The sequence below is a fragment of the Carettochelys insculpta genome, chromosome 12 (assembly GCF_033958435.1).
Source record: "Carettochelys insculpta isolate YL-2023 chromosome 12, ASM3395843v1, whole genome shotgun sequence".
NCBI classification, from domain to species: domain Eukaryota; kingdom Metazoa; phylum Chordata; order Testudines; family Carettochelyidae; genus Carettochelys; species Carettochelys insculpta.
The window spans coordinates 14607387-14627974 of record NC_134148.1 but is presented as its reverse complement, the minus strand read 5'-3'; the positions used below and the strand labels follow the sequence as shown (position 1 = coordinate 14627974).

The 20588-nt window shown below is 45.4% G+C and overlaps 1 protein-coding gene across 1 annotated transcript in view; it reads right to left on the bottom strand.

Moving 5' to 3' along the window:
- The window catches only part of APBA2 (amyloid beta precursor protein binding family A member 2), a 220024-nt gene that overhangs the window by 62191 nt on the left and 137245 nt on the right, over positions 1-20588 (bottom strand). The window contains exons 4-5 of the mRNA XM_075006553.1: positions 19418-19498; positions 18222-18258 (exon numbers count right to left, since the gene is read on the bottom strand). Coding sequence (XP_074862654.1) covers positions 18222-18258; positions 19418-19498 — 118 coding nt within the window. The remainder of the gene's footprint in view (positions 1-18221; positions 18259-19417; positions 19499-20588) is intronic.

Here is a 20588-nt window from a genome sequence, read left to right as displayed (position 1 = left end):
CAGCATCTTCTGTGATATGTTCGCATGTTTGTGGAAGTAAGTAGTTTTTAAATGAGGTGTAACTTTGTGGCACGCAAAACAAGTATGGCTCCTGAAACAGGGTACAGTAATCTGGACAGGTTGAATGACACTTGTTTCAAGACCTCCGATTACCTTAGGACCATGTTTCTCAACTAGTGGTAGGTGTACCATTAGGTAGGTGTACTATGACAGAAGTTGGGGGTACTCATACTTTTAAAAAGGGGTGCTTTATAAAAAGCTTGAGAAACCCTGGTCTAAGCAGTTTCCCAGAGAAGGCTGTCTTGACTGGGTCAAGAAAAAGCAGTTGTTATCTGTTCTCTAACTGGTATTCTTCCAGATGGTGTTACTCACGTTCACTCCACATTACATGCATGTGAACATCATATGCACCAGTGCCAGAATTTTTCCCTCAGCTGTATCCACAGGTGAGCAGCTCCAGTGACCCCCTGAAGGGGCACCTCCCCAACACCTTCAGTTCCTTGTTGCAGGAAACTCTGGCAGTGGGAAAGGAGGGTGGCCTGTGGAATGGAAATGAGCAACATGTTTCAAAGAATATCAGTTACAAAAATGTAACTTGTCTTTTCTTTTTCAAGTGCTTGCCCATGTCCATTCCTAGAGGCAAGCTAGAATTCACGACAGTATGGATTATAACATAGCCCCGCCAAACTCAGTGTTGTCTTCAGCCCGCTACATCTACAGATGTCCTAGATTGCCATATGCGTCAGGAAGGCCAACGATGATGTATGGGTCTTCGTCAAATTGGTGCAGACAATCACCAGCGGCCTTTGCAAGTTCACGACAGGTCCATATGCAAAAGGTGTTCCAAGAGGAAACGCTCTCTGATGAAACCAGAAAGCCCACCATCCTATGGGCTGTAGCAATAAATAGCTGTATTGACTGACAGAAGTACTTTGTGCAGTCCAGGTAGAAGGCCAATGCCATCTAGAAGTCCAAGCCATGTAGTCACTTTCCTTCCACCAGGTCAAGGTCTGGCTTGAGGTAGAACACAGGCAGAAATATATCCTGATTCATGGAAGGACAAAACCACCTTTCGCAGGAAGGCCAAGTAAGGCTGTAGAAGACTGTGTGTGGCAGTTCTGAGGATGGAATCTTGACCTCTTAGATTCATCTCGCCGATGTCACAGCCAGCAGAAACACAATCTTCCAGGATAAATATGAAAGAGCAGGATCCTAGTGGCTCAAAGGGCAGCCCAATGAGTCTGGAGAGGACTAGGTTCAAGTCCTATTGTGAGACAGGGTCTTGGCCCTGAGAGTGCAGCCACTCTAGACCCTTCAGGAGCCTGACTGTTATGTCACGTGAAAACACCATCTGCCCCAGACCAGTTTGTGAAACACAGAGATGACCACAAGATGCACCCTAATGGAGGAACGTGCCACACCTTGGTTTCAGAGCTGTAGCATGTACTCCAGAACGGACTGCACTGGAGAGTGTGGGGAGGAGATTTCATACTTTGATGCCAAATGGTGGAACCTCGTCCATTTGGCCAAGCAATTCAGTCTCGTGGATGGCTTCCTGCTTCTCAGAAGGACCCGCTGGGCCTCCTCTGAACAGGTACATTCCTCGCAGGTCAACCACAAAACATCCATGATAAGAAGCGCACAGACATGAAGTCGGAGTACAGAAGTTATCTGGGGTCTTGTGACATCAGATACAGGTTTATGGATAGGGTCGAGAGAAGACACACTGACATGCTCTTGAGCATGCTGAACCAGTACTGGCAAGCCCCTGCTGGGGCAACTGTGATAACCTGAACTTTGTCTCTCTTGATCTTTACCAGGACCCAACTGATGAGAGGGATCAGCAGAAATGTGTATATCAGGTCCTCGGGCCATGATAGGAGAAAGGCATCAGTCAGGGAACCCCTCCTCAGCCCCCACCAGGAGCAAAACTGATGGTACTTTCTATTGTGCCTGGCAGCACATCCATCACCTGAGCCACCTCCTGATGGAACAACCACTCCTGGCAGGGGGAGAAGTCCCAGCTGAGGTGGTCTGTTGATGCATTTCTGGCTCTAAGGAGGTGACCCAATTCTAGATGGATGTTGTGGCTGAAGCGGAAATCCCAGAGATGAAGCAGGGAGCCAACAAGCACCCTCCCCTTGCCTGTCAACACAGAACATCAAGGATGTGATGTCTGTAATTACTCACACAACTTTGACCAACAGGTGCAGTAGGAGGTCCCCACAGGCCGACCAGACCACTTGAGCTCCCTGAAGTTTATATGCAATGTCTGCTCCTCTGAAGTCGACAAACCCTGGGTTCAGTGGTCCCCAGGGTGCACCCCTACTGGTAGTTCAAGGCATCCAACACCAGCTTGAGTGGGGAAGAGGGGAGGTGGAGTGCGAGAGTGGAAAAACATTCCTTCCAGGATGGTCTCTGGAGCCATCTATCTGTGCAGTGAAGTAAATACGGCCAGGGGTACGGTCACAACTTTATCCAGGTGATCTCTGGCCTGGGAGAAGGCCAATGCCAGCCATTGCTGGAATGGCTGCATTTGGAGTCCGACACAGCAGACCATGTATATGCATGCTGCCCTGTGCTCCCACGTGCATCGGTAGACCCTGGCCATGGTCACAGGAAATGCCAACGCTTCTGTTTTGAGGCACGACAGCACTTGAAACCTGTCTAGCAGCAGGAATGATTCTGCAGCATCAAGTCTAGCACTGCTCCGATGAATTATGTCCTTAGAAGGGCTAAAAACATGGATTTTGTGTTGCTGCCTCTTAGCCCCAAGGACCACCACATGGCTAGGATGGTCTCAATGTCCCTCTGTATCTACATCTTAGAGCAGCCTTTGAGCAGCCACTCATTGAGGTATGCGTAAACCTGGATTCCTTGCTGCCTGAAGTAAGTCACCACTCTCACCAGGTATTTGTTAAAACCCCTTGGTGCTATAGCCAACCAAATGGGAAGACCAGAAACCGCTAGTGGGCGGGACCCACTTTAAACCATAGAAAACGTCTGACCACATAAAAGTATGTCCCCTTCAGGTTGAGGGCAGCATATCAGTCTCCTGGATCTAGAGAGAGAATACCGGAGGTTAGGGAGCCCATGCAGAACTTGAAGCTCCTTAGGTACCTGTTGAGATTTGGCAGGTCTAGATGGGCTGAAGACCTCCGTTGACCTTCAGAATCAGAAAATATCAAGACTAGACCCCCTGCTCCAGTACTTGGGTGGAACTGCCTCTACTGTCCCCAGCCACAGCAGCTCCTAGATCTCCTGCATGAGTAAACTCTTGTGAGAAGGGTCCCTGAAAAGGGACTGGAGGGGCATGGACAGGGATGGAGAGGAACTGGAGGGTATAACCCTGCAAAATTGTGTCCTCTGTGGACTAATGTTATGGTGCACCAAGCCAGGAGGAAACGAAAAAGGCCGTTGCCAAGAAGCAGCTAGACTGGATCCAGGAGGAAATCACAGAACTCTAGGTCTGGAAGGGACCTCAGCGACCACACCCTTAAAATGATTTCTTACAAAAGGAGCAATCAAAGATGATAAAGCCATTGCGGAGAGACTAAATGATTTCTTTGTCTTCATGGCTGAGGATGTTGGAGAGATTCCCAAACCTCCACCGCTTTTTGTGGGAAATGAAACCGAGGGACTGTCTCGAAATGAAGTGTCGTTAGAGGAGGCTTTGCAACAAATAGATAAACTTACTTTTAACAAATCACTGGGACCGGATGGCATTCATCCAAGGGCTCTGAAAGAACTCAAATGGGAAATTTGCAGAACTATTAATACTAGTTTTTAACCTGTCCTTTGGATCAGCTTCTGTACCTAATGACTGGAAGATAGATAATGTGACAATATTTAAAAAGGGCTCTAGAGGTGACCCTGGCAATTACAGCCCAGTAAGTTTAACATCAGGTCCAGGCAAATTAGTTGAAACAATAGTAAAGAATAAAATTGTCAGGCACGTAGAAGAACATAATTTGATGGGCAAAAGTCAACATGGTTTCTGCAGAGGGAAATCATGTCTTACTAATCTGTTCGAGTTCTTTGAAGGAGTTAACAAACATGCAGACAGAGAAGATCCAGTGGATATAGTATACTTAGATTTCCAGAAAGCCTTTGACAAGGCACCTCATCAAAGGTTCTTATGTACATTAAGTTGTCATGGGATAAGAGGGAAGGTCCTTTCATGGATTGAGAACTGGTTAAAAGACAGGAAACAAAGGGTAGGCATAAATGGTAAATTTTCCGAATGGAGAGGGGTAACTAGTGGTGTCCCCCCAAGGGTTAGTCCTAGGACCAGTCCTGTTCAATTTATTCATAAATGATCTGGAGAAGGGGGTGAGCACTGAGGTGGCAAAGTTTGCGGATGATACTAAACTGTTCTAGATAGTCAAAACAAAGGCAGACTGTGGAGAACTTCAAAAAGATCTCATCAAACTGAGTGATTGAGCAACAATGAGGGCAAATGAAATTAAATGTGCGTAAGTGCAAGGTAATGCACATTGGAAAAAATAACCCCAACTATACATACAATGTGATGGGGGCTAATTTAGCTATAACTAATCAGGAAACAGATCTTGGAGTTATTGTGGATAGTTCCTTGAAAACATCCAGGCAGTGTGCAGAGGCAGTCAAAAAGGCAAATACAATGTTAGGTATTATTAAAAAAGGGATAGAAAATAAGACAAGGAGTATCTTACTGCCCCATATAAATCTATGGTACACCCACATCTTGAATACTGTGTACAGATGTGGTCTCCTCACCTTCAAAAAAAAAGACATCCTGGCACTAGAAACAGTTCAGAAATGGGCAACTAAAATGATTAGGGGCTTGGAACAGGCCCCCTATGAGGAGAGGCTAAAAAGATTGGAAATTTTCAGTTTAGAAAAGAGGAGACTGAGGGGGGACATGATAGATGTATATAAAATTATGACAGGTATGGAGAGGATGATAAGGAGAAGGTATTTACTTGTGCCCATAATACAAGAATTAGAGGACACCAAATGAAATTAATGGGTAGCAGGTTTAAAACAAAAAAAGAAAGTTCTTCTTCACTCAGCGAATAGTTAACCTGTGAAGACTCGGACTATAAAACAGAATTTAAGAAAGTGCTAGATAAATTCATGGAGGTTAGGTCCATAAAAGGCTATTAGCCAAGGGTAGGAATGGTGTCCCTGGCCTCTGATTGTCAGAGGCTGGAGATGGATGGCAGGAGACAAATTGCTTGATCGTTATCTTCGGTCCAACCCCTCTGGGGCACTGGCACTGGCCACTGTCGGCAGACAGGCTACTGGGCTGGATGGACCTTTGGTCTGACACAGTATGGCCGTTCTTATGTTCTCACCTCCCTGCTTGGAGAGCATTGAACCCAAGAGGGCTGAGGGCGCTGGCTTACCTGGTTGTCTCCTACAGCCATTGCAATTCTGGGGATGAGGTGGGGAGGTTCCTAATGTGACTGTTTCCCCTTGATCAGCTCCTGCTTACTGTGGCGTGACTTGGTGACCCACCAGAACCTCCTGAGATTGGGATGGGGGGGTTTCTTCTTCAGAAGCCTGAACCTGCTTGGGGGGCCAGGATACTGAAGCTGATGGGTATCTCAGACACCTCCAAAACTGACCAGACAGCCTGGGACAGTTGGGTAAACTGCCATGGGTTCCACAAGTACCAGGGTACTGGCCAGTGTCCTTCTGGCCATGCTGGAAGGTGTGATGCTGAAGGTGGAGGCAGTACCCTAACTGTTGGCATCTGAGCTGGTGGCAGGGAGCCCTCTCCATGCCACGTTCTGAGATCACATGCACACTGTTTCCTGCATTGTAGTAAGTACTGTGGGCCTCCAATGGGGCCACTGAGGAGACACTCAAAAAGAGTCCAGTGTGGGATTGCCCCAGGACCATGACATTGCCAAAGCTGCTGGCAGTGGCAAGGCCAATATGTCTGGCACTGTGCTCAAGGCCTCTGGGATTGATGGCTCATCGAGGTGCAGGGAGGCCTTTATCAGTTCTCAGCATAACCCACTCAGGAAGGCCTGGGCCACTCCACTTGAGCCAGAGCCAGATTCCCAGCAGAGGTCACAAGTCCCCCATAATGGGTCTTAGCTCTCCTCCCAGCTTCTCCCTTCCCTTATGGGACACCTGACAAACGTCTGTGATCTCTTGATCAGAGCAGGCGAGGAGGAACGATACTGACTAGAAGATACCACTGATGAAGCGCTCCAAACCAAAGTGACAGAGCTCTAAGCCACGTGTGACCTCTGCTCCAGTGCTAGGTCAGTGCCAACTCCAGCATAAGAGCCCAAAGGCAAATGCCTTTCAACTATCTGCAAATTTGCCAGTTTTCACCAATGTGCCCCTCAGCAAGGCACCTCAGGTGACTGTTGGACACTTGCACGGGATTTCAAGCTTGGGGACCAGGGCATGCCCAGTCCCTAGGCTGAGCTGCCCATCTGGGATAGCTACAAAACTACAAACTTCTGTTAACAGTATAATGCTATGGGACTTGAGTAGGAAACTAGCTACAACTGCAATACTACGCTAGCAGAGAATGCGTGAAGAGCAAACCTGGACAAAGTCACAGCAGTTCCATTGCTCCAGTACAGGTAGCAAGAAGAAACTGCAGGCTGAGGGAGCTATGGAGGTGCCCCTACAAGGGTCACCAGAGCCACTGCCCTATGGATACCGCTGAGGGAAAAAATCCAGTGCCCTTGCGTATGGCAAGGGCGCATGTCTACTGTGGAACGGACACGAGCGATGACTCGAAGAAGAAGAGGAAGAAGAGTAAAGAGATCAGCAACGCATGGTCAGGCTGTAAGTCAGGCAAAAATATTAATCAGAAACAGAAGAGAATCTGCCCTTCTGCTCTCTGGCCTTATTGGTGGACCCAAGCTCAGGAAACGATTCCAACAGATAGCTGCCAGACTTGCACAGATGGCATGAAGTAGTAACTGGGGGAATAAAGAAGTCCACTTTGCTTGCCAAGAATCAACACTGAGGGTAGAGCTGCACAGCGCACCCCTCACCCAATCCATCTGAAAGAAAGGAAGATGCCAGATGGCAGTCAAAGAAGAAAAAGCACACAGATTTTTAAAAGACTAGAGTCAAAAACAAAGAGAAAATAAGAATGTGTGGAACTTATTTTTGATACATATTACTCAAATTTAAGTTCCATTCCAGCAAAGCACCTATGCACTTGTTTAGTTTCATGTTTAGAGGACTTCAGTGAGATTTTCAAATTAACCACTATTTTACAAACTGCTTTAGCACTGCCAGGATAATTTTCCAGGGATGGAAAAAGGATAGGAGGCAGGCTGGAGAGAGAAATAAAGGATGGTATTTATACCATACTTGTGTTAAGCTCATCTCCTTTATTCAATGGTTAAGCCCTATTTTCAGCTTGATTACATCAACACCAAAGAGGCAGTCACTCCACAATTTTGGCACCAATTCCTTGACTGTAAACAAGTTCTACAATGGGAACTTGCTGTGAACCATATCAACATGCCAAGCTGCTAAACCACCTCTCCTGCACAAATTTGTGTGAGGGGTGAAGGAACACTAAATTAGCATCTCCATTCAATTAAAATCCCCCAAAACCCTACAACAGTGTGCTTACTTATACAACCAACTGAACTTGTGTGATGCCCAGATGGGTAAGTTCTTGAAGAGGAAAAATAAATATCACGCTACTATGATATAGGGATGTTAACCACCTAATGCAGCAGGACATAGGTTAAAATGGTAAACCAGTTAAGTGTTATTGTTTAACCAGTTAACCATTTTAACTTCCCTCCTTTCATCGAGTGCACACAGATAGCTATATGTTTTTCCTTTAATAAGTGGATACATCTAACTCCTCGCTGTGCTAAATTCTAATTTAAAAAAAAATCATTAAATACAAATTAAGTGTGATTAAATCCTTAAACTTCTCCATTTGAAAATTCTGCTGCTTCTTACAATTCTGTACATACCAATCATCTGACTGCAGTAATGTCAGCCTGCTGCAGAAACAAAACAGTCTTTGTAATTTGGTAATCACAGTACATTTTAAAAAATCAGTACTAAGAGCCCCACAATCTCCAGAGATGTACCATTAGCTAACCAACATCCATACAAAATAGAACAATTCGTTGCACTAGGGATCACTGCAGTTTCAAACTTCCAAAAGATAATTATTTACAATGGGCCAGATTTTGCTATAAACTAAACTAATGTAAATCCACTGTTAATCTACTAACCACAGTTAAGTTATTCTGGATCTTGATTAATGTAATTCAAAACAGAATTTAGGGGAGAGATTTTTTTAAAAATAATTAAATATACCTTGATTGTACCCTGAAAAAATTAGAAGGAACATCAACCAAATCTTTAGGAGTCTACTCATCAAAGAAGTTGTATAACCAGCTCCACAGTGGTCAAGTTATTTACCTAGTTGAGCTCTGTCTATACTGCAGATTTTTTTGATGTTACTTATTTCGACATTCTAATCTCAAAATAAGTAATGTCAGAAAATTCCATTGCCATAGTCATAGGATTTTGAAAAGGAGCATTTATGTTGAAAGAGGTCAATTTAAAAAAGAAGAGCAATGCATTATGGCATGCATCCCGCCATGTCTGGTGTCTCATTCCCTTGCTAGGCATTGTGGGAAGTCAACAGGAAATTGTCCCTTCAGCCCCTGCTCTTCCTGGCATTTCCCCTCCCCTGCAGTTTCTAGTTCCTTTGTGCACCATTTTAAACGGCCAGACACGCCAGTGTCTACAGACAGCAGTCATGAATCCTGCATTCCAAGATTTCCTGTCAAAGCAATCACAGATCTGGGATGCTGAGCAGCAGGTGGTCTGGGCAACACACAATGCAGCAGCCCTAATATTGAGCTTTCTGTCTGAGTGGACAGCCAGAGTAAGAGGAGGACCAGAATGAGGAAGAGGAGAGCTGTGGCTGCCCCATATCCCACAGTCTCAGGCTGCAGCAGACGCTTCCAGCTCTGTCACAGGACCTGTGCACTGTGGACTGTCACTTCTGGGCCAGTGAGAGCAGAACAGAGTGGTGGGTTTGCACTGTCCTGCAGGTATATGATGACCGCTGGCTACAGAGCTTCAGGATGTGTAATGGCACCTTCCTTGAGCTCTGTGCTGAGCTGTTACCAGAACTGCACCCCAAGGACACCCAAACGAGAGCTGCTCTCCCCATGGAGAAGCATGCTGCCATTGCTCTGCGGAAGCTGGCTACCCCGATTGATATCACTCGGCTGCCAATCAGTTCAGAGTGGGGAAGTCTACAGCTGGGAGAGTGCTTCTGCAGGAGTGCAGGGCAACCAAGTGCGCTTTGCTGCACTGGACTGTGACTCTGAAGAATGTGGATGAAATTGTGTTTGACTTGGCAGAATGAGGCTCCTTAACTGTGGAGGGGCAATCGATGAGTCTCATATTCCAAGCCTCGCCCTCCACCCCTCACCTGGCCTCAGAGTACATCAACTGTAAGAGGTACTTCTTGATGGTGCTCCAAGCACCTGTAGATCCCCTGGGCTGTTTTACAGACACAAATGTGGGGTGATTTGGAAAGGTACATAATGCACGTTTTCAAAAACAGTGGTCTGTACCAACAGCTGCAGGAAGGCACTTTCTTTCCAGGCTGCAAAATAAGTTTGTTGGGGGTAGGAGGCTGGAAATGCCCATAGTGATCCTGGGGGACTCTGCCTACCACTTACCCTGACAGCCCTGGTTCCTGAAGCCTTACATTGGGCAGCTAGGCAGCAGCAGGAGCAGTGCAACAACAGGCTTAGCAGATAGTGCATTCAACAATCATGCACTATTTGGATGCCTGAAGGCAAGGTGGCATTGCTTATATGGGAAACTTGAACTCCTTCAGAAACAAAGCCCCAAGGTCCTGGCCTTGGAGCGTTGCCTTCACAACCTGTGTGAGAGCAAAGGGGAAGCATTTGCTCATGGCTGGAGCGCAGAGGCAGCGCATACGGCCAATGCGTTCGAGCAGCCAGACACTCGTGCTGTCTGGGCGGCCCATAACGTGGCCATTAATATCAGGGAGTCCCTGAAGAACCATTTTGACAACAATGAATGCTGAGATTATTGTGGGATTTGAGGGTATGTAGGATTGGGTAACACCCTCCCCGCCCCCGCCCCCCAACTCCAACAGACAAGGGGGAGGGATAGCTCTGTGGTTGGAGCACTGGCTTTGTAAACCCAGGGTTATGAGCTCAACTCCTGAGGGGGCCTTTCAAGTGTCTGGGCAGGTTTAAAAAAAAAAACCTGACATGGATGGTGACAGGCCCTGCTGTGAGTGCAGGGGACTGGACAGGATGACCTTTCAAGATCCCATCCAGATCTATGTTTTAGGATGAAGATATCTCCCTGCTACTTATGTTCCCTTAGAGCAGTTGTAAGACTAAAGATACTAAACACACCTCCATGTTTTCTTTAATCAAAGCATTATAATTCATAACACAGCAGCAATGGGATAAGGGTTGCAAAGAGACGGAAGAGGGAAGGAATAACCCTTGCGTTTTCCTTACTCCAAGTGTGCAAATTTAAAACAGCAGCAATGGATAAGGGTTGGGAGCATTGGGAACAGAGGGGAGAGGGAAAGGATCAAAACCATGTTGGGGACCAACTACCACCCTGTCCATTGCTGTAGTGGGGGGTGAGCAGTTCTGGAAGGGATTGAGGGTGGGGAGACAACACGATGCCAGGGTGAGCTTTGCATTGGGGTGCCTGGAGGGGTTATGACAGTGGAATTATGGTGGCTGTGCAGGAAGGGCAGCCTTTGCCAAGGCTGCTCAACGGTCCAGGCAATGGGAAGTTATAACTCAGTCTTTCCTCTATAGCCCAGACAATTCTTTCGTGGCTTGGTCTCTCCTTTGCATCTGTGCTGCCTTTGAGCTTTGCCTCACACCTCTTCACGCCTTCTGGTCGTCCCTATCTTCCTTCCAGAGCACTAAGATTTCCTGGTTATAAGTTTCCATAATTTTCTTGAACACCTCTTCTCTGGCCCTCTCCCTAGGTCACCTTGGATTACTGAGGTGGTTAGCTGGGTTGTACACAGAGAGCTGGTAGGTGCAGGAAAAAAAGGAAAAAAAGTTACCCCATTGTACCACATAACAATGCCTGTCTGTTATGGGAGACCTTGAGGGATCACAACATTTTATCATGCCTGCATTCCAGTCTGTCTAGTCCACGGAAACATCCTGTTTCTACTGCACTCCCTGCTATAAACTTGTGAGAGACCTCCAAGTCCCAAAGGCAGTGAACATCTAGCCCTGCTTTTGGGAGTGTCAGGGAGAAAAAGGAGGAAATACGGTTTAGGATTGGGTAAGGCTGGGGGGTAAAAGATGATGAGGGGCATTTGCGCAGCTTCCGAGCGTGCATTAATTCTGGGCAATTTTGTATATGCATGGGGCAACCACTGTACCATTCCAAACCCCATCCCATTGTCCACAGGCTGCCATATCTGGTGGGGGATAGTTCTATGCTGAAAGTTGACAGGAGAAAAAAAAGGCCAGCTTCTTCTAGAGAGCAGTGATTTCAAAATTGCCACTTACACTGCCACTGTGCAGCTATGGATTGGCACAGAAAACTTACCATGGTGACAGGGAGACCCTTGCATTCCCATGGAATTTTAGGGAGAAAATTCAAAAGTACCTCAGAAGATCCTTTGGAAATATCTCAGAGCATAATCAGATGGAAATACGTGACAGCATTAATGCACTTCTGGGACACAGCCTGACTCCCCAACCTCTTCTTTTGCAAACTACCAGAAGCACCTCTCAGCAGCACCCCCTCTCCAGCCACCCCCAACCCCCAGCAACACTTGCACAAATGGAAATGTACCTGAAGTGTGTACCTCCTGCGTGTCTGCATTGTGCTGTCCTCCCGCAGTTCAAGGCTTGGCTGTGTGTTGCTTTCATCCTGGTAGCTGAAGGGTTCCTTTCTTGGCTGCAGGGATCCTCATCAGAAGCCTGCTGCCCCTCCTCATTCGGACTGTGCTGTGACTTCACAGGACAGGTATCCGCGGGGCTCTTTGGTTTTGATGTGGGCTGCGCCCCCACTATTGCATCCAGCTGCTCATAATACAAGCATGCATGGGGCACAGCCTCCAAGCGTGCATTTGCTTCCTGAGCTCTGTGGTATGACTGGCAAAGCTCCTTCACCGTAGTCCTACACAGGCCTGGATCTCAGTTACAAGTCTTCTCACAAGAGCATGAAATCAGTTCATAGACATCCTTGTTCCTCCATTTCCCACACATCTGGGAAAAAATTGACTCCTCACCCCACAGGCTCACAAGATCAAGCAGCTCAGACTGACTCTAGGCAGGAGCCCTTCTGCAGTGATAGCTGGGAAGACTGATTGGCAGAAGCCATGAGGGCAGAGAAAGCCAGCAGATATACTGCAAGGGGCAAAAAACTCAGCAAAGCCACACAGCTGGGTCACCTGAGAAAAGAAGGGCAGAGCTTGCAGCGCTGGCTACCTTTTCAAATTCCCGGGGCATGCAGGGGAGGAAGGGTGGATGGGGCATCTTGGAACACCTGGGAAAAAGGCAGCAGAGCTCACAGCGCTAACTAGAGTGACTACCTCTCAGTGCATGATGGGAAGCCTCCCAGAGACCAATAAAGTTGACAGTACCTCTGCCTGGTACACAAACAGCCAATTTCAATCTTGAAGTGCAGTGAAAGTCATTCACTGGGCTGGAGTAAATATTGCCAGGTAAAGGCCCTCTCATCCCAGATGATCAAGCGTGGCTGTGGGAGTGCTTGGGGAGTTTCTTCAGAAAAGGGGTTTTTCCAAGAAAGTAAGCCCCAGAATAGACAACCCCTGAACCTCAAGAATTCGTTGCAACAGGTGCAGTTCTAAACTGCCGAATGAGTAAAAACAATCAGAGCAAAAATTCCATAAAGATACCAGATTTTACATTTGTGATGCCACCTGTTGAGCTGATTTCACCATAGCTTATCTCTAAGGTATTCTGGTACCCTCGATACTCCTTCACCAAAAGCAATCATACTTCACACAGAACTGATGCATCTCTTTGCTGAAATGCATATTATGCCTTTTCAGGCCTTAGTTTTGCATCTCATATACCATTGGCTCTTCTGCAGCACACAACTAAACGTAATGGAATAGCACTTACAAATACTCTCGTATACAATCATTGCCAAGTCAAGCCACGGCCAGAAGTCTGGTCATAATGCTGCAGGATTAGCAACAAAACACTTCAGAAAAGGAAATGACATTTATCTATAAATATAGGTCCCAATCCTGTTTCCTTCACACCTGGCATCTCAGGTGCCCATAAAATGCAGGGTTTGATCTACCCCTGGCAATACAGTGTGCTTTGTAAGTCTATCCAGGAATAGATTTTTTTGTCAATTTTTTTTTACAAGCTACTGCAAGGCTACTTGAAAGACACTCCACTTTCACAGGTATCAGCCTAGAGTTCTTTGTTTGGTCTGTTATATTTAAAGTCATCACTAACGCCTCCAGTGGAGCATGGAGCTATAATCCCTGCCCTACTTTGAGTGTCTACAGAATTACTGACTGCTGCAAAAGTAAAAAGCTCCGTGATATCATGCCATGTGTCTCAGCAGTTTAGTGACAATGAACATGATACTCAGCTTGTTTGGTTTAAATCATATTTGTCGTTAAAGTCGATTATTACCTAAAACAAGACTCAACTAATTTTATTAATGCTTCAATGGGGGTGGTAAAACGTGTCTTAAAATAGCTTTACTGATAAGGTTTTATTTTAAGGATTTTGATTCAAATTAATATGTCCCCTACATCACTTCTACGGAAAACGTTAGCAGATTATGTATACAAGATCACTTTACCTTCAACAGATGGTAGTTGAACATACAGTCATCTCAACCTCAGCAACATTTGTAACATCTTATATATAAAGCACTTACACCGGGGTGGGGGGCGGGAGCATGCTAGCAGGATAAACCTTCTAAGAAGCCAATGTAGATGACGTTCAGATGAGATAAGACATCTATGTAAGTGATGTAGAAAGTATGACAGTAAACCTTCGAGAAGTGCGATTTCGATTTGTGCTTAACTTGCATTAACATGAGTTAAGTGCAAATCAAAATCACCCCACCCCACTGCCCTCCAGCCCCGTGCTCCACCAGCTGGGAGAGCCTGGCTCACAGACAGCTGCTTCCAGCGCAGTTTCTCCCAGCTGGGAGAAGCTGGGGGCCACGTGGATGCCCTCCCCCACTTCCCCTACTGGGGGAAGCCGGGCTAGAGATGGCGGCCACGCCAATTCTTCCAGCCAGAGGAGAAGCCAGGGAGCAGCAGAGCTCTGCAGGGGCTCCAGCTGCTTTCTCCCCCAGCCAGGGGAATTCCGGGGATCTCCCCAAATGCCCCCTCCCAGTTTAAGCGAAATTTGATTTACGCGGTGGTTGCCCAGGCCGCATTCTCTACGTAAATTGAGGGATTACGGTACTGAAACTGCAAGGGGTTAAACTGGTTATCCTGACTGGGCCTTTCTAAATCAATTATATCTTTTGAAAATGTAACAGTGCACATACATACCTGGCTAAGGTCACAATTCAGCAAGGCACTTCAGCATGGTCTTGATGCTAAGCAAATATGTAAGCCCTACTACTGACAGACAATACAAGGAATGGGGGTACACTGCAAATGTAGTGTGAAAACAGGACTGAATTTTATACTGTCTCGTGTCATTACTGATAAAACAATACTTTCTACATAGGTACACAAACACACACACACACATTTAAGTTTTAAATTCATGAAATATCTCTTTTAAAAGACATTTGTTGTCCTGAGTTTTTATTTTGTAAACATAACATTTAGCAGTACTATTTCTTTGGTGTAGGATGTAAGTGTCATATAGAATGAGGCTCTTTCAGCAGAAAACATAAAGTTACGGGAACAAATCCTCAAAACTTAACAATACTAACGTAACAATACTGCATTTGGAAGCATGAGCTATTCCAGTAAAAATAAGCTGAATTCAAAAGAAGGATTCATTGCCAATGCAAATCTAATAATAGCAGGCCAAAGCGGCTCCCTTAATTATACTTGAAAAAAGGTCTGTTTGCTCCCACAAGACAGGTAACTGCATGTGCTTTGCATATGCAAATGATAATAACTGCTAGCGCTGCTACCCCAGTTAAGAAATCCTGCTGAAAATGTGTCCCCTAAATCATTAGTTCAGCACAGGCTAGTGCAGTAATGTGGGACCTCTGTCGGAGTTCACTGTACAAACAGGAAAATGTTAAGTACAGCAAACCTTTGCGAAGTGCAATTTCAATTTGTGCTTAACTCACATTAACGTGAGTTAAGCACAAATCAAAACTGCACCCCCTTTCCCAGCACACAGCTGCTTGTGGTGGGGTTTCTCCCAGCTGGGAGCTGCAAGCAGCTGTGTGCCCCCCAGCTGGGAGAAGCCCGAGGCCATGTGACTGTCCCCCCACTACCCCCCAGCAGGGGGAAGCAAGCTGGAGCCAGTGGGAAGTGGGCAGCTGGAACAGCGGGGAGTGTTTGTGCTCCCCACCTTCACCCAGCTGGGGGAAGCCAGGGAGCAGCAGAGCTCTGCAGAGGCTCCAGCTGCCCATTTCCCCCAGCCAGGGGAATTTTGGGGGATCCTTCCCCCGCCATTTATGTGATATTTGATTTACAGGGAGGTTGCCCAGGACGTAACCTCCACATAAATCGAGGGATTACTGTAGTCCATAGCAGGGACTGTCTCTTCATTATGTGTGGGTAATATACCCAGCACAAGGGGGTATCTGCCCAGCCCCAGTACAATACAAATCAACAGAAATAATAAAACAGGGCATTTTGGCTTGGGATTCGAAGATCTATTTGATTAGCCAACATAAACTCTTTCTGTATCATGTAGTTTTTGCAGTTGTATCATATCTACACCACAGTGAAAACCCAACAGATAGTTCATCTTTTCTTGCAATGCTATTAAAGAAAAGAATCAGAGGAATCAATTTTTACCAAAACTTAAAAAATGCGTTTCATGCTATCCTAAAAACTGCATGGATCCCATTTTCAATACTAGAGCACTGAACTCTTAAAACAGAATGGAAAACAAAACGTTCACGAAAAAAATTATTTCTAGGTATATAAAGAAGCGTTGCAAGGTATTGTTTTTACTTTTCTAGCATTAATTTCTACAGACTCTCTGTCCTCCCCTCCTCTACCCTGATCCACTGCACGTTTCTGTTAAAGGTTATTTCCAAGTGCTAGCATCCCTCTTGATCCTTCTGCCTGCAGGGAACATGTTTAATTTACCTCAATTTAGGGCTTGTTAGCCAGTAAATGCCAACAGTTAAATGTAAGTTCCTTCAGCAGTCAATCTGTGTAAAGAGCAGACCTCAGGAACCTCTTCACGTCAACTGGCAGAGAGCACAAGGGATACACAGAGTTTTAATGAGATCCTCTAGATCAGGGGTCTGCAACCGAAATAGTGAGAAGAGCCTTTTTTCAAATTCAGTTACAAAATCAATACTTCAAGAGCCGCAATGCATGTGAATATGGGACAGTCCTTAATAAATAACGTCAAACCATGCTTTTTATCACCCCTCTTTTAAGAACTGCTCCCACACAATGATTTTTATGAATTAGAAAGTTAAGTTGCCCTCATCTCTAGGCTTCATCGGCCCCAGCCCCCAAATCTGCCCCCCAAACCCCAGGATCTACCCCCCCATCCTGCAAACCACCCCCATCCCCAGGCTTAACCCCCTCAGCCCCATCCTCCCCTCCACCCCATGATTGCGTCCCCAGGATTAGCTGGCCTTAGCACACGCAGCTCCTCTGCTGCTCCGCACCGCCTTCTCAGCGCAGCTGTGCAGCTCTGGCAGGGGCAGGCTCAGCCACCCCTCATCCCAGCCCTCCCGCTGGCTTAGACTTCCGCCCATAATGGGCAGCTCCCTGCCCTGCTGCGGCTTTCACTTCCGGGCTCCCTGCCACAGCTGACTGCTCAGCAACTCCGGACACTGCTGCTGCCACTTAAACAAACAAAACTAAATTCAGTTGGTCTAACAGTGGGCAACTGAATTTAGATTTTTTGTTTAAGCGATGGCAGCCTCTGGAGCTGCAAGAGTAGTCAGTGGCGGCAGTGCTCTGAGCCGCAAGTGGCTCCTTAAAGAGCTGCAGGTGGCTCCTGAGCTGCAGGTTGCTGACCCCTGTTCTAGATCATCCCAGACAGATGTTTAAACCTATTTTTAAATATTTCCAGTTATGAAGGGTTGGTTGTTGTTTATGTCTTTCTAGAAAAAGATCTTATTTTAATAAAGAAAACAACAAAATTGTCAGTCTGGAAAAGATCAGGATAAGCATAAAGGATGAAACTAGCTGAACTGTGTATGACCAAAATATGATTGTTATGCAAGGAAGTGATTGTGTAGATAACATTCATAAGAAGGGAGATATTCAATTTCAACCAGAAGTCCTAGCTGGCATGCAGGAATCACTTGCCGTCTTATGCTATACCTGAGGTCATACAGAGACTAGATCACCATTAGGGTCTCTTTTGGTTTTAAAGTCTATTAATTTCATTTGCTAGTGTTTTAGCTGGTTATTAAAGTGATACCCAAACAATTAACTCAGCAAAGTACTTAAGCCTAATGTGCCTAACTTTGAGCAGTCACATGTAAGTTATGGGCTTAAAGTCAGGCATATGTACAAATGTCTTACTGAATCAGGTTAGACATTTTCCCTACTTCAATAAGATGGAAAAATGCGAATAATGAAACAAAACTGGCCAATATATTTAAAGGTGACAGCCTAACAGCTCTTCTGTTGAGCCTTTCAGAATCAGTGGCCTGAACCACGTATAGAAGTTGTAACACTGCTTCTGATTCAGACTCTCACATGGATTCAGCTAGCTCCAAGTATGAGAGCAGGTAGACTCTTTGGGAGGAAAAATTAGAGTGAATTAGACTCTGGGACTGACAGAGAAAATTCGAGAACCAGACAAGTTTGGGGACAAAAATTAGGCTGAAATTTACATTGTGCTTTTTACTGGTAACTCAGTGAAGGCAAACCTAAGGAAGGGATAGTTTTATTATTCACAACATATAGGCTCTAATGACAGCAAGGTGAGAACTTTACTAGCTTATACATAAATAAATTATGCCTGATTTTTACTCAAACTTCATAGTTGAAAAATCTTGGATGTGGGGGGTGAGTATTTTGTTTTATACTGCTGTAACGTTACAATACAGTCAAATTTACTTACCATCAACAAAACTTGGAAAGGAAGACACTTTCTTTGTCTGTTTGGAAGTAAAAAATAATGCGCTGTATTACTAACAAGATAGCAAAATCAAGCTGACCATTAATATAATGCAAGATCCATTTCTATACTGAACTCTTTAACATATTCAATTTTCTCTTTGGAGTTTTACATTGCTGCTATTTAAACAGTGTAATGCTTTTAAATACCATTACATTAATAAGTCTATAATTTAAAATAGTCTGGAAAACTAGAGTTAGTCCACATTGGAACCCTCTCTGTGTTAGCACAGTGTCAAACACAGTCCTTTTTCTTATCTGAGGCCCTAGGTGCTACTTTAAACCTAATCAATGGAAATTCAGTTCACAGACTCCCTTGTAGGCAATATAATATCCGTCTGAGCATTAATGTCTCCAGTACAGGGGTTAATCTCCCCCATGACAGAAGAGGGCTTTTTGTACGTGCAAATATTCATATATGTTACCAACTGCTTACTACTACCATAAACTCCCTTTTGAAATAACAGACCCCTTCGATTTTGAGTTTGGATTTTACTTTACCGCCATGTCTGGCCCCCAGCACACCCTCCCTCTGCATTTTTAGATGCGTTGGCTCCATTTTTCAGTGCCACTAGCCTGTCTATGGCACCTGTTTCACAGCTGAGGGAGCAGGTGCACAGCTCACCACAGAGGCCACTTGAGAGGTTGTGAAGCAGTTGGGCCTTCAGCAGGGAATGAAATGATGACATGTGGATCAGCTGGTAGGGAGAATTCAAACTCCTACAGCAATCCTTTGTCTCCAAATGCAGCAATTCCATACAAGACAGAGGTGGAGAGGAAATGAAAGACTTTCTGATGTGACCTTTACTCTGCAATAGCCCCAGAACTCAAGAATTTCTGAAGTCTCCTCCTTAACCTGAACATTTTAGGGCTGTGTCAGATCGATGGACTACCATTAGGGCTGTATATTTAAAAGGCGCGATTATACAAAGTGACTGCTGCAGCCACTGGTTCATGGAAGCTTTGTGGGCCACAAGGAATATGCAGTTATAGAAGCTGTGGTTGGTTCGGAGAGAGAGAGGTCACCCTTCCTTCCTTAATGAAATATTTGCTGCCCGTGAGAGACTTTTTTGTGGGTTTGTTTTTTGTTTTGTTTTTTTTGACAGGAGTGGGAGGAGAATAGGCACCGATGGTACTTACCTCTGTTGTATTATTGTTGTCAATTGGTCCATTTAGGTCAGACCGTTGTTGTTTCCTTGGCTGTTCTAAACCATTGCACACCTGCAAGTAATCAGAGAAACACTCTCATTCCTTTTTCCACCTGCTCCTAAATAAATCACAAAGGAAAGAGTCAGCAGGCGACATGCTTCCTTGAACATTATTAACCGGAGATATGGTAAGAGAAGGAAAGCAAAAAATACCCCCAAAGTGTCATCTGCATTAAGGAAGACACCCAGGTCACAGTGCAGCCAGCCTCTGTTTAAAACAAAAGTAGATCAGATAAACTGAGTCTATACTGTTCCTTCTGAAGACTTCAAAACGAGTCTTAAGGGGATGATAAGTGATGTACAGGCCTCTTGATAGCACTGTCCACAGTAGTGAATTTCACACAATACACTTAACAACAAAAGGTAAAATCCCAGTGCCAGGTTACAGAAGCAGTTAATTTGAGTGCAATAGTAATAAGAGGACTTGCCTATCACCTTATTCTGATTTTGTAGGGTCCTCATGAACCTCATTCTTGAAAGGTGTCTTCTAAAAGCAGCTTAGTGGCCTCAACACCCTTTGACCACAGTGGGATGGTACGGCACTCAATGGCATGCAAAAATGTTTTTGTAAATGTGGATGGCAATTTTTTTTAAATATAAAGGATAGCCCTGCAACGAGCATGCATAAGAGAGGTTAAGGAAAAATTTCAGTAGAAACAGTAATTTGTAAAATGATTTTGTTATAACATACTGAAACGTGTACAGTAATTAAGTTTTATAGAAATTACCTTCTGGGATCTTGTTGTAATATCGTAAGTGAAAAACAATGTTCCAAAATACCTCAGTCTTCTGAGGGTGAGATCTGAGCCAAAGCCACCTACTCCCTGTGAACTCACATGTTCCACTCACAGTGCCACCCTCTTGCAGCAGCTCTCTCCACGCACAAGTGCTGTTCAGGGGTCTCACAGCATCCCCCTCCCTTTCCTCTTGCTAGCAGCCAAGGGCATACTGGGAAAGGTAGTCCTGTCCTTGCTCCAGGGCCAGCTCTCTAGGAGGGAGCTGGACAAGGAACGATGGCTCCCAGGGTGCCCCTCATGTACTGCAGGCTTCCCCTCTACAGCACAGCAGGGAAAGAAACAGGATATGGAACTGCCCCCTTCCCC